Source organism: Xiphophorus hellerii, chromosome 22 (assembly GCF_003331165.1).
Source record: "Xiphophorus hellerii strain 12219 chromosome 22, Xiphophorus_hellerii-4.1, whole genome shotgun sequence".
Lineage (NCBI taxonomy): Eukaryota > Metazoa > Chordata > Actinopteri > Cyprinodontiformes > Poeciliidae > Xiphophorus > Xiphophorus hellerii.
Window position 1 is genome coordinate 20192729 of NC_045693.1, and position 13488 is coordinate 20206216.

The 13488-nt window shown below is 37.2% G+C and overlaps 1 protein-coding gene across 1 annotated transcript in view; it reads right to left on the reverse strand.

The window, feature by feature from the left end:
* Positions 1-13488, reverse strand: part of ryr2b (ryanodine receptor 2b (cardiac)) — a 78309-nt gene that overhangs the window by 33837 nt on the left and 30984 nt on the right. The window contains exons 48-70 of the mRNA XM_032553542.1: positions 12753-12873; positions 12164-12333; positions 11689-11909; positions 10464-10554; positions 10239-10379; positions 8576-8739; positions 8378-8456; positions 8147-8236; positions 7718-7855; positions 7554-7631; positions 6672-6747; positions 6475-6595; positions 6106-6221; positions 4966-5042; positions 3780-3901; positions 3576-3625; positions 3291-3351; positions 2276-2514; positions 1827-1908; positions 1208-1338; positions 811-1131; positions 501-738; positions 41-128 (exon numbers count right to left, since the gene is read on the reverse strand). Of these exons, the coding sequence (XP_032409433.1) occupies positions 41-128; positions 501-738; positions 811-1131; positions 1208-1338; positions 1827-1908; positions 2276-2514; positions 3291-3351; positions 3576-3625; positions 3780-3901; positions 4966-5042; positions 6106-6221; positions 6475-6595; positions 6672-6747; positions 7554-7631; positions 7718-7855; positions 8147-8236; positions 8378-8456; positions 8576-8739; positions 10239-10379; positions 10464-10554; positions 11689-11909; positions 12164-12333; positions 12753-12873 (3015 nt within the window). The remainder of the gene's footprint in view (positions 1-40; positions 129-500; positions 739-810; positions 1132-1207; positions 1339-1826; positions 1909-2275; positions 2515-3290; positions 3352-3575; positions 3626-3779; positions 3902-4965; positions 5043-6105; positions 6222-6474; positions 6596-6671; positions 6748-7553; positions 7632-7717; positions 7856-8146; positions 8237-8377; positions 8457-8575; positions 8740-10238; positions 10380-10463; positions 10555-11688; positions 11910-12163; positions 12334-12752; positions 12874-13488) is intronic.

Here is a 13488-nt window from a genome sequence, read left to right on the forward strand (position 1 = left end):
AAAAAAAAAAAAAAAAGAAGATGCTGTGTGTCTTTCCTACATGAGATTTGGCCCAGAATACAAAGACCTCTGCCACCATGCTGAACAGCTGCTCAGCCTCGGGGATCGTCTCTTTCAGCCATCTGGCTCTGGAACGAGACCGACCAAAACGTATTAACATCACAGAAGTTATTTCTGTAAAGCTGAACATGGCCTGAAATAACGATTTGTACTGTGGCTTAAGGCATTATGTCTCTTTATATATTCAAAATAAGCAATAAATCAATGGCTATTCAAGTAAAAATTCAGCCTTTTACTCAAAATAAAAAGTATATAACCCAATGAAAACTACATTTAGAAAAGTTTTTTGCCAAACACATGACACCATAACACCACATAAATGATTTTTTTATCGTTAAACTGTATTTTTTTTAAACAAATGTGTAAATACATCAGGTTTGCAAGATAAGATTTGATCCCAAAAAGTTTCTACACATGAACTTCTGTAGTTTATCCCTTACCGATTAAAATCCACAAACTGGATGAGAAGAGGATAAAAGGAATAGAGATCCTGGACCAGAACTCTGTACTTCTCCTGTATCTGCAGCTCTGCTTCAGAACTACAGCACTCTTCCACTTTCATCACTTCCTCTTCTAACTGGACACACTCTGCCCGCTTCCTCAGCTTCTCCATCAGGGGGAGAAAGTGACTTCTCAGCAGCTCGCTGTCGGCTTTGCATATGATCGGCTGCGAAAAAACTAAAACACGAGACAGATGTCAACAGCAAGAGCCGGTGATTTGGTCACAGTTATCACACAGTGTCAATATACCTGCAAGCTGTTTCATCCAGTCACCCTGGCTAGCGCCCACATGGTTGTGGATGATACGAAGGATGTGGCCAATCACGTCGCTCGCATGCTGAGGAACAACAGAGCTGAGGACTGGGCCCTCTGGGTGGCCCTCAGGGCCCCAGCGACACCAGTGTGAAATATAGCTGCACAACATGGGCAAAGTGACCTCTGCCACATGGATGTACTGCATCTGATGAGCTACAGAACCAGCACCAGCCAGCTCCTCCACTTTCTCCAGCGCCTCTCCCAGTGAAGGAAGAGGGCAACACGTGTCCTCCATCCGGTCCGGCAGTCCCTGATCTGATGGGAGGAATGGGGTTCTTAATGGAGCTGAAAGTTAAACAAAGAGCTCTGAAGAAAAATGATCACAGTTTACCTTTAATCTCAGTGGGACTCATGACATTGTAGATAGAATGTGGATTATTGTGGTCTAGAGTTGGCTCCAGGAAGCATACAGGAAAAGCTCCGGTCAGAGCTGCTACACATGCGCCTGCTGCTGACCGCTGCCTACACAGCAAAGGCAACATAAGGGAAATATTAATTATATTTCCACAAACTACAAAAGCTTTTTATGGCCCCTTTTTTAAAATTTTACTTAGTCACAATACACATATAAACTTCAATTTGTACACTGCAATTGTTGCCGTTCTTTGCACAATAGCTGACTGAATGAAGAGCATCTTTGAATGGCCATTTTAAAATTTGCCACCTTGGTAGGCAGCTTGTTGCACACAGGATTATTTTTAGAGCACAGTGGGCAGAAAACAAATGCATGCCATACTTTTCTATTTTATTTCTAAAATAATTTTAAAACACGTAAACTTCAAAAGATGCAAAAGCTTTGTGTTTCACAATCATATTAAATCCCTCAAGCAATACATTAGAGTTTGTGGGTGCAAAATGTTCAAGGTATGCAAATGTATTTGCAAGGCACTTTATGTGGAAAATAATATTCAGGGAATAACACAGAATATATAAACAAAAATAAATATTACCCCTCCATGTAGAAGCTTTTACTGGTCCCCAGAGAGTAGAGGCTGTTTAAAATCTTGTAACATGACACCTGGATACCACCGACTGGGAAGACAACATGATGCTTAGAAATGAGAAGCTTCTTCTCAAAAACAACCAGGAACAGTAAACTAGTGTAGTGTCATGATTCAGGTGATGAACGATTTGTGAGTGTTTAGTGTTATAGAGATGAGAAAATATGTTCCCAATGCTCTGTGAACACAAAGGAAAAACTGTGTGTAATGTGTAAAAAGACACATAATGTAGACTACAGATTTTATTTAGCTGAGAAACAGAACAGGGTTACTACGTAAGGACTACTAATGTGTGTTTAAACTAGATTTGGCAGTGAGTGTTTTTGACTAAACATTTTATTTACTAAATATATATACAAAAAAAAAAGAAACACTTTATCATCAAGACTAATTCTTACCCAGAACATCCACTCCGTAGTTTTCATTGGCAAGATGATGGAAGAGGGAGGTAAGTGTTGGCATCAAGATGGACGTTGTGTAGTTAAGGGTGTTGACAACTCCTTTAGACAGCTGACCTCTGCTGTGAGGCAAGGTCTCCGATATTTTCCCCACAGTCATCTCCAAATCTGCTGCTGCTGCTTCAAAAAATGAATGCAGAGACGTCTGTATGGACTCTGAAGCTGCTGCTGTCAATATTCTAGAAGAAAAAAAAATATGACAAGCAGATATCAATATGGTACATTTTGTGTGCTGGTTTTTTTAATCTCTAGGCAAATACTGCTGCAGATCACTTCATTAAAATCCCTTTGGAAAGGCACTTTACTCAAGTAAAAGAGCAAACTCTTAATATATTGACTCATTTTGTGCAGAAAAGTATTTTAGACTTTTACATTTAATTTTTTTTTTATCATTGTGGCTTAGAGCTAACGACAAACTAAAATGTGTGTGCTTTTACATGGTATTACATTTCTGCAGACCACAATTTCTGTGCTAAAGAAGTTTTTCATTGGTCTTGCATAATATTATCATTTTCTAAAAAGTAAAATTTTGGATTCTCCTTTTATGTTAATGGAAATACACACCTAAAATGCATTACACTGTGTGCAATGACTCTATATAATCTGAGTTTCACCTTTGAAAGTATGAATCCGTAGACATAACAGTTACAGGTGATTAGCATTTTAATCTGAGATTCCACATGCTTGTGAAATAAAAATACTAAAAGAACTGCAAATCTATTCATCAGCATTATTGACATCAATCTGAGACAAGCAAAACTTTTTCCAACATCATGCTACAGACTCTGCAGACAATAAAAGTGATAAATACCACAATTAGATAGCATCAGTGTATCTCTGGCTCAATTACACCAGACATCCTATCCTCAGACATGGTGGTGCAGCACTAATAAAGACTGAAGGCGGAATGAGAAAATCAATTTAAGGCTGTGTGACAGTAGTGCCATCTAGCTACCTTGCATCAAGAGCCTGAGCCAGAATGCTGAGGCAGCTTGTAACAGCAGACGCTTCGTCTCCTGGTAGGACAAGATGGGTAGGACAATAGTGTTGCATTCAAATCATGTCACAATACGGCAGTTTATGGACGTAAAAGCAGAAATAAGAACATATACAGCTACAGAACCCATACAAAAGTCCAATGGCTCTACGCGATCCAAGCATCAGGAAGACAGAGCATGTCAAGCACACAAAAACAGACAACATGTAACAAGCGAATGTCTCAACAACTGTTGTTTCTTACCAATTAGTGAGATTCTGTGTCTTACCAAAGCAGCAAGCTTACAGAAGAGACTGGATATGAGAAAAAAAACAAAAAACAAAACAGAAAACAATTGACAAGCTACAAGATATCAAATATGTTGGGCAAATTATAGATATAAATAGTGTTTTATACAAGATGTTCACAGAATAATGAACAAATGATTCTGTTTTTAGATCCGCATACCACAGAACCATCTCCTTTTCCCTTTTAGAGGCATGACTTCTGTTTTCACTTGAGTTCAGAGAAGAGGACAAAAAATACAGACGATGGCTTTTTACATACTGTTCCAATAGTGGAAGAACAACCTGTGGAAATACAGAGTAACAAAAAATACTTACTTCATTATTCACTATATGTCATATAAACAAAAAAAATATTTATTTGGTTAGTGCACTAGAAAACAATTTGGCAAGTCATACAACATAGTACGATTGAGACATTTTCAGCAATTTTTTAACTCAAAAACTGGGTCCAAAAGTTCATTATAGAATTTTTATAATTAAAACAGGGTCTAAAAATACAAACAGGCCCAAAGTAATCTGAAAAAATAAATAAATAAACATGTGTTTTGTTGCAATAAAAAACCTCAATCACAATTCTGGCCGGATATTTGACCACTTGTCTTGGCAAAACTTGTGATTTTCTGACATAAACCCAACCGTGAGATATAATTCACAAATGTTCAATAGGAGTAAGTATTCAAAATACTTACAATTAAACTATAAAACCAGCAAGGAAATACATGAAGTAGTGATTTATTTAATACATGTGGATTCATAAAGTAACTCCCGCTTCATTAACTCACAACCTGTTTGTAATGAGGACCAACAGGTCATCCCCCGTTTTGCAGGAATATGCTTGAAGTGCTTAAAATTTCTCCACAGACAGCCTGCTAGAGTTAGACTTTCCTGCCGACTGGGCTGCATGCGTGTGACAGTTTGGTATGGTTGGAGGACCAGAGTAAAGATGAGAAGCGTGACCGTTCACAGTCTTGGCTGACTGGATCTGACTCAGGGGGTCCCAACAATGAAAAATAAACCCATTTTACTGCTGCCTCCTTGGAGGCAGAGCAGTGTGGGAGGCTTTAATCTATGTCCTGATGGCAATCAAAACGCCCACATGGATTTCCAAAATGGTTAAATAAATTACACAGCCACAAAGGGTTTGACTTACAGGGGTTGCCCATGGCGACCATCTAACAAAACTAATTAGATGTCATAAGTGAAATGAGAAAAAAAAAAGGCTAATAAGGACAAACAAAAGGCCGGTGGAAAAATTTAATTGGAAGTCGGCTAATTCAACATCAGAGGTTTCCTATCATGCAACAAAAATCAGCAGTGTTAAGATATGTAATTGAGATAAGGCAAACCTTCTGAAAAAAAATAATTGGCTGCTGATTTTGAGCCCTTTCTCCTTTAGGCATCTGTCCTCTGGCTTGAATCACCTCTGGAAATAAACATTAGGATAAATTAGTCCACAATCAGACTAAAATAGATTGATTATGGAAATATATACAGCATAGTGCAGAACTTTTGAGTCATTCCTAACTTATATACACCCTAATTTGCTTTCCAGGATTCCAGACCTTTTCATAATCATTTCAAATGATTTTGATCAATACTTCTCCAGGTCAGGCACCATCACACCTCTGCTATTGGATCGGTTTTATTTAATAAATTAATAACCGCTCTTTTCAAACATCCCTCCTACATGTTTGCCTATAATTGCTAGCAGGACCCACTTGAGTCGGAGTTCCATGAATAGAAGAGCGTTTCACTGTCGCTGTGTATGTTTTGTGCATCAGTATTTAACATTTCTTCCAATTCACCACTCACATGGCATAAACATGATAATACTTTTTAGAGCAAAATTATGTGTTTGTATGAAAACTAACTCCAGAAGGACTTTTAGCTTTTGGGTGATGTGAGAGACTGTGATTGTGACACTGTATTGATAGCTACACTGTTTTTCATTTATATACTTGCAAGTATAACATGCGGAGAATAGTGAGACTTTTAACTACTTCCCTTCACTATTATTGTGTTTTATATAACCAAAACATGGCTTCCCAATGGATTCTCCTTTCACAATTTTTTGGTGAAAAATGAAAAGAACAAAATTGATAATGTTTAACTTTTTTTTATTACTTTTTTTTTATTCTAATTGGTTATTAACCAGTGTGTAGAATTTGGGGTTTTTTAAATCCCCAGATAGAGTGAAGGAATACATACAGTATATATGATGTAACAAACACAATCTGACTTGCACAAATCAAGAATAGCCTGAAGCAAATTTGCCTAGTATGTTGTCAGCGGACTATTCCCCGAGTGTTCATAAATGATTTAGGGTTCACCTAAAAGATGCAGCGATACAGCTTACTCAAAATTACATGGAACCAAACAAGATGGCCACAAGATGCAAACACTTAAAAACCTTTATTTCTGTTTTTAACGTTTTAGGTTTTAAAATCAATTTTTAGTCTTTATAATAATATGAAATGTCACATTACCGAGCTTTAGCATGTTCTCCTGAGTCTCCTCAGTGTAATACAGCATCCGTTGGAGAAAAATATGTCCAAAGCAGTTAGAAGTAGCAGGGAAGTCAATTTCCACGGATTTTCGATCCCTGTAGGGGATTTGCCACGTAACAATATTATAATTAATATAATTCGCTTCATACTTAGTAATTTTGATTCATTGTTCATTGCTTAATTTTTATACAGCAGGGTTTCACTGGGAGAAGAAAGAGTTGAGACATTAGTGACCTATGCAAGCTATTATAGCAACTACTGTATATTAAAGAATAATCACACAGTTCAGGAGGTTCAAGTCACATAAATCACACTCTTCCCCATCATGACTGACAAGCCGGTACCTACCGCCACACAGTGTAGCCATGGAGCAAAAGAAACTTCAGTATCTCCTGAGCTTTTTCTCTGAACTTGGTCTTCTCCTTGGCAGTCAGAGCATCGTATGGAACCAGCATCGAATGACCTCCTCCTATTTGAATAGAAATGTATTCAAAGAATTTAAACTTTGAAAGAGATATAGACGATTTACACCTATGGTTCCTTACCTCTGCTCTCAAGTTCCAACTTCTTAGTCTTGGCCCAGGCATTATGATAGTTTTCAGCCAACTGTTCGGCCATTGCCTAAAGGCAACAGGATTTTTGTGGTTTATCAGAAAGGCTGTTTCTTGCAAAGTCATTCAAATCTGTTGTACTTTTAAAAGTTTTGTCCAATTACGTCCATAAACCTCAACGTGTTTTAGGGAGGACTTTATACAACACACCAACACAAAATAGTGAAAAGCTATAAAGTAGAAGAAAAATACTTTACAGCTTTACAGTTTCTGAAAACTTTTACACATAATGAAAAAAAAATCTGAAAAGTGTGACACGCCCAACCATTACGCCCCTTTTAACATGATAACCTTAAACAATTACCAGGGCACCGAGAAACTTTCAAAAGTCATTTAATGTGTCTATAGAGTTTACCAGTTTTCAATTTAATCTCACTATAAATAAAGCTGTTTTGTGAAGATCTAGGGCATTTGATGGAGGACATCGGTGGAGAAACAGCAAAGAAACACAACAAAAAGGTTAAGGACAAACTTGTTAATAGGTGTGCAGCACTGTCCAGTTGCACAACAAAATCTCAAGTTTTGCTATGACAAACTGATCAGCGCTCATGGGAATACAGGATAGCCCAAGATACAGATGCACCTTCCAGTAGGACAGCGACTCTAAACTTGATACACACATTTTATTTGTAAAAAGCACTTTGTTTGTCTATCACAAAGTCCTGCAAAAACACACTAGAGTTTGTAGTTGTCTTTGACAGAATATTAAAATACTTTACAAGTCCAAAGCATTTTAAGTATTTCTCACAGGTAAACTTGTTCACGGCAAACTTCTAATTTTGGTGGTCCAACAGGGCAAATATCATTAGGACTTACACACTGTTCCCATGATAAGGTGATGCTGCTCATGTCCAAAGGTTTAGGGCTAAAGGTGGATGCTCCTTCAAATGAGAGCTAAGAAAGACAAGAAATTATTGGCTGATGCTCACCGCAGGGAATTTAAAAGCTAATTTATCAATATCAATGGTGAGGAGACACACCTGACCGGCCTGAGAAACCCTGCGAGCACAGGCGTGAATGCCAAATGCATCTCCTTCTTTGGTACGTTCTATGGTCCATCCAAAGGCCAACATGCTCTTTATTGTCTCTTTGATGGCCCAGCGATATGAATCCTTCTCCTGTTTATGAAATGACAAATGAACAATTTAGAAATCCTTTTGTTAGTGTTCACAACCCCACACCTACAGAGCAAAACACTACTATTTTAACATTCAAGTACATAAACTGAAACAACCTTGGCTGCTCAAATGGCATGTTTTGTGGTAAATGCAGGGGTAATTTGAATACAGTGAAGCAGATCAGTTTAATATTTTATATTACACAGTACACATTCTATGCAGGTCCCCTTTCGAATGATTCAGCTCACTGCTTTCACTGTAGAAGTACACTAAAAGCTGACTTTAATCTACCTTCTCAGCCAGAGCCCTGTATGGCTTCAGGAGAGGGTGGACCTGGGTGTTTTCACACAGCTGATCACCATGTACCCAGCCACTGGCAAACTGTTGGGAATAAAACACATGTAATAATCATCCTTGCATGACTAAACGTCAAGCTAGTTGCCTCATCAGCGTCCTAACTTTTATTATTATTATTTTTCCACCAAGTTATGCAGATCTAAGCATCAGTTATTGGGATATTACCTTTTCTAGAGACCATTTCTCATGAGTGTGCTCTGCGTACTTGTTAACTACAAAGTCCAGTCTCTCCGGCACAGAGACACTAGTGCAAGGAGAGAAATAGCACACAATCTAATCAGTTTGGCTTCTCCTCAAAGCAAATGAAAATCGGCTGGATGATCGTTGTCACTGAAGGATGACTACGTCTGTGAAGTTTCATACTTTGATGTATCTACAGGTTGCGGCTCAAAATATCCATCTGTGTCCACCGAGGTTATTCTGTCCACTTGAGACAAACAGCCAGGCTCCACATAGTCAGGAGGCAAGGCTTTGGCAACTGCAACAAGACACTGAACGCACAAACTAAGCAGCTGAGGAATGACGGACTTCGGAGTTGGAAAAGGAAAGGGGGCGAGTGGGGTGGGGGTGAGGGAAATAAGACACAGCATATGTCATAAATTAGATTAGTTTACTGAACACAAACATTATATTTGCAGTTATTACAAATATATTTTCTACACAAGTCTTGTTCCAAACTGAGACTTGGCTACTTTAAAAGCAAGTTATCAGTGAGGAGATCAGATTAATTTATCATGGCTGCAGTAGCCTAGTTACAAAACAGTACACAACACAAGTCAGTTATCAGATTTCTTTCAACAATTAAAATCTCTGATCAAAGTTTGGTGTTTTATTGCGATATTAACCCCGATTAAAGGGAAAGCACTTCTGCAAATTATACATATTTTTTTTGTTTATACTGTGGTGCCATTTATCAGTCTAGATTTTGTGGCTTTCCAAGGAAACCTGTTTATTTGACTCATTAAGTAACCCACTAATTTTAGAAACTTCCCTATAATTTATCTTTTCTATTTTCTACAATCCAACCTCTCAAACTGTATAAATGGACCTACATTATATGTGGTCAGAATCCATTTTTACAACCTACAACTGAGTGAACGAGGAATGACTTTACAAAGGCTCATCACCCTTTAATAAACTTATTATTACCTGAGGGAAAGATGTTTAAAACCCTTAAACACATTTCTCTTCTATTGGAGCAGCAGTATTTTAAACCTTTAATTTGAATACATTTATTCAGTGAGGGAACAAAACTGCAAAAGAAAATAACCTATTTCACAATTTTTAACATTGCTAAAAGTTTCAATAAAATAAATGAAGCAAAAGCAGTTATTACTTTACACTTTTTGACTGATCAGTATCTAAGAATGTTTAATTGGTAATCCAAAAGGTCTTGTTTCTTTGAGTTAAAAACATGGTCACAGTTAGGTCTGTTTCTTTTAAAGCAAGTGTAACTTACATTGCAATTTAATTTAAATATATATGCACATCTGGGTAAAGCTAGACTCAGCATTACCCAGATGTCTAACATGCAATACAAAAATCCAAAGCAGCTAAAATGCATAGTACCTACCCTACAATAGACAGAGTTACACAGGAAAATGCTTTCTTCATTTAATTATTCCTCTGATATTTTTTCGGGCTCAGAATGACGAAGAAAAATAGTTCAGCATGAGCAGACTGAGAGATTAGCTATTTGTTTCATTTACGGGTTGTGTCTCTTTCAAGTCTCCAGGAAGTCTGCACAAGTTTTGGGAGGTTTCATACCAAGATATGAATAATTAACAATTAATCTCCAGCGTGTTCCTTCTGCTTTCCCTAAAATTCTCTGACTATGCACCAAAGGAAGACATCCGAAATGCATTTCGCCGTTTCTCCTAAAATAGGCCGAGGATTGTCAAAGGATAGGGCTGGAAAGATAAAAAATTGAAAGATGACACCATGCCCTTTCACAAAGATGACACCATTGTGAAAACAATTTTTTATTTGTCTTTAGGTTAAGGGAAATGTATTACTCAGTGCTTACCTTTTTTGTCAAGGCCTTAAACACACCCCAGAATAGCTTCCTAGACAGCTGGAGCTCCCCTTCAGAGGCTAACTTTTGTTTATCCTGACTTCCAGTGTAGGAGTAATACTTCCACATCTGCTCATAATGACTGGTCAACATCTGTGAATGATAAATGAAATAAAAAATTTATATATGTTTTTTCACATTATGTGTGGTTACCATTAATTTATGTACGGTACTTACTTTCAGGGGCAATTTGCTGTGATCTGAGAGATGGAGAACATCAAACACAAGCCTTTGAAGGAGAGGCTGCATCATAGATGGCTGGAGTTTCCTGAGAAGAGCAACGTGGGAACAACTAATTCATATGCATATTCACAAACTGCCCAAATGCACATTGATCTTTTGTCTCCAAAGAGCGACTAATGTAATTTAAATGGCTAAGAAGTTAATTAATTTTTACAAGTCACTTTAATTTGTTAAATTGAGAACAAAGTGGGAAAAACAGACTTCATAGTCGCTAATTAAAAGTAATGGGTAATTTTATGGTTGGGTGGGTGAGCGGATATGGGAAATCTTTAGAAGGCTTGATCTAATGACACAAATCCAGTAAGATTCCTTGAAATTTCTAATATCTAATGTACACAAGTAAATTGACATGACATTTTTACTGTTGTGTCTGATTTTGTTAATGTAATGCCGCATCACGATGAAGGGGGAGGGCGCGCCGCATTATGAAGGACTCCACCCATCCTGCACGCAGACTGTTGCAGCCCCTCCCTTCAGGAGGCTGGGGAGCATCCAGAGCAAGAATTTTGTACCACAAACAAGCAAATGCAATAAAAGAAATCCTTCAGTCCCGGCATGTCATGTTTCAGACATGCTTTTGAATTCATTTAGTGATAAGTTGGTTTCACAAGCACTCATACCTTTACTTTTGATCCCCCCCCCACTATAACCATGAACCTTAATGCATTTTAATGGGACGGTTTGTAGTTGAACTATAAATAGGGGAAAAGTGGGAGTTAAGTACTTTCAGATTTTTCTGTGCAAAAACATAAAACCCAGTTAAATACATTGAATTTAGTGGTTGACAAAATGGGGAATGAAAAACAAGGATTTTCTTGCACAGCTGTCACAAAAATTAAAATGTAAGTGGCTTAAAAGAAAATAAAAAATGGAGGGAGGGGTTTGAAATAATGACACAATTGTAAGAATAACTTCTTGTTCCATTGATTTAACATAACCTTGATTTTCTCAGATAGGGACTATTTTTTTCTTTTCAAAAAGAAAAAAAAAATGTTGAAAGAACTTTAATGAGAACAAAATGTACAATTTGCATAAACATCCTCAAGCGGATTAAAACCTTCTTTTTCATGCATTTAATTTCAAAAACAACCATATTTTATTCTCTTGTGCCACTCAACTATAACACTGTTTTCATCTGCCAGCAAGCTTTAGACCTTACCTGCACAAAGCCAGCAAACAATCCTCTGTGGTGTCTCTCTGAGCCCTGGTCAAGCTTAGAGCCCTTGAGAGCCGGTAGATTGCCTGGATGACAGAATCTACCACCAAGGCATGATCCTCTAAATCGTGAAAGAGGGCTGAACATTTGGTGAGCAGGGGAAGGACAGCTGTGCACAAGTATCTATTGAGGGCAAGAGCCATGTCAGTAGATCCCAGGTCAGTCTGCAATGAAAAAGAGAGGCTGTTTTCTGATGGAGTCCAATGAAGAAAAACCAGAATCAACTTAACAATAATTGAATATCAATTCATATGCATTTTAAATGCACAAAAACTTCAGAAACTAGATGTAACTGCATAGTTACTACACAATTAAAAATTTTAACTCATACTGAATTTGTTTGTATTTCACCAATCACTTCCAATATGTCCTAAATTCAATATGTCAATTAGGTCAAAACAGCAAGAAAAATACTCACGGTGTCAAGAGAAACAGTTGCGTGAAGATCAGGCAGAAAGCCCACTTCCAGAAGGTGCAGAAGAAAACTTTGACTCTCCACACCATAGACGCGATCCAGGAATAAAACCATGGCTGCCTTGTGGTCAGGACAGAAAACTGTGGACAGGTCAGGCTCGACCAACACACCATCTAGACCATAAAAACAATTACTCAATTCAAAGTTACCATTAAATACAAAAGGAAAATTAAATTCAACATAACAAATGAAGCACAAGTGAAAAGGGTAACTCCAAAAAAAAAAAATTTAGGCAGCACAGCATTCAAATCAGAATCAAATGCAATATTTCCAGCTTAAAAATGAGTAAAACAAATGTTGAAAAGATCAAGTCATTAGTTAAGATTTTTTCAATAATTCTTTGTAGTGCATTGTTGCACACTTGGCTAAGACTAATATCATTTATGTTTGACCCATCCAGCCCAAGATGAAAATTTTAATATTTTATCCTAAATCTCTAATCTCCTAAAACAGTAAAGCAAGGCAACGCTGCCAAAAGTGATCACATAAACTAGTAATGCATGATAAGATGGTCTAATTCAGCGTGTTTAACCTTCTGACACGGATGGGAGTTGAAAGCAGATGCTGATGACTCCTTCAAGATCCTGTACTGGGATGAGAGATCTCAGGATGGCCCTGATGCGAATGGCTTCTCCTTTCCCGGCCTGAATTAACTGATCAACAGTTCAAAAAGGAGAACATCTGGTAAGTCGCTGTCAAGATATTCACCAACACAAAATCAACCTGTAGCAGTTTTGAGTGCATGTTCTACTGTACATATCCTGTACACTACATGCATTAAATTATTAAAGTGCATGTTCATTTTTATTTTTTATTTTATGTCTAATAATAATTGTGATCACTGTTTTGTAAGATTCGATCTCATAAAAGTCTAAAAGCAATTCATGATCAACCTTAAATTACTATTATTTAATTATTTTAATTCTAATTTCTGGGTGGTGTTCTGCTACTACAAGACATTGTTAAGAAGAAATATGTTTAATATACAAGAAAAACATTTTTTCTAGCCACTACCCATCATCCAAAAATGCACACCAGACAAGCTGCAGTCAGACAAAAGCAAATGAAGTCTCATTTAGTTTTACAAAACCTTTCACAATTTATTGGCAAATCAGACAAAAGCACATTGTCACATTCCTACAATAATGGCCCAAGTCATTTTTTTGCCAAAAGTAATTTTGTTGAACAGAAAAAAAACCTCTTTCTTTCCAAAAGATGTTTTAGGCAAAGAAAAAAAAAAACACTTTAGGCAAAAATATTAATTAAGC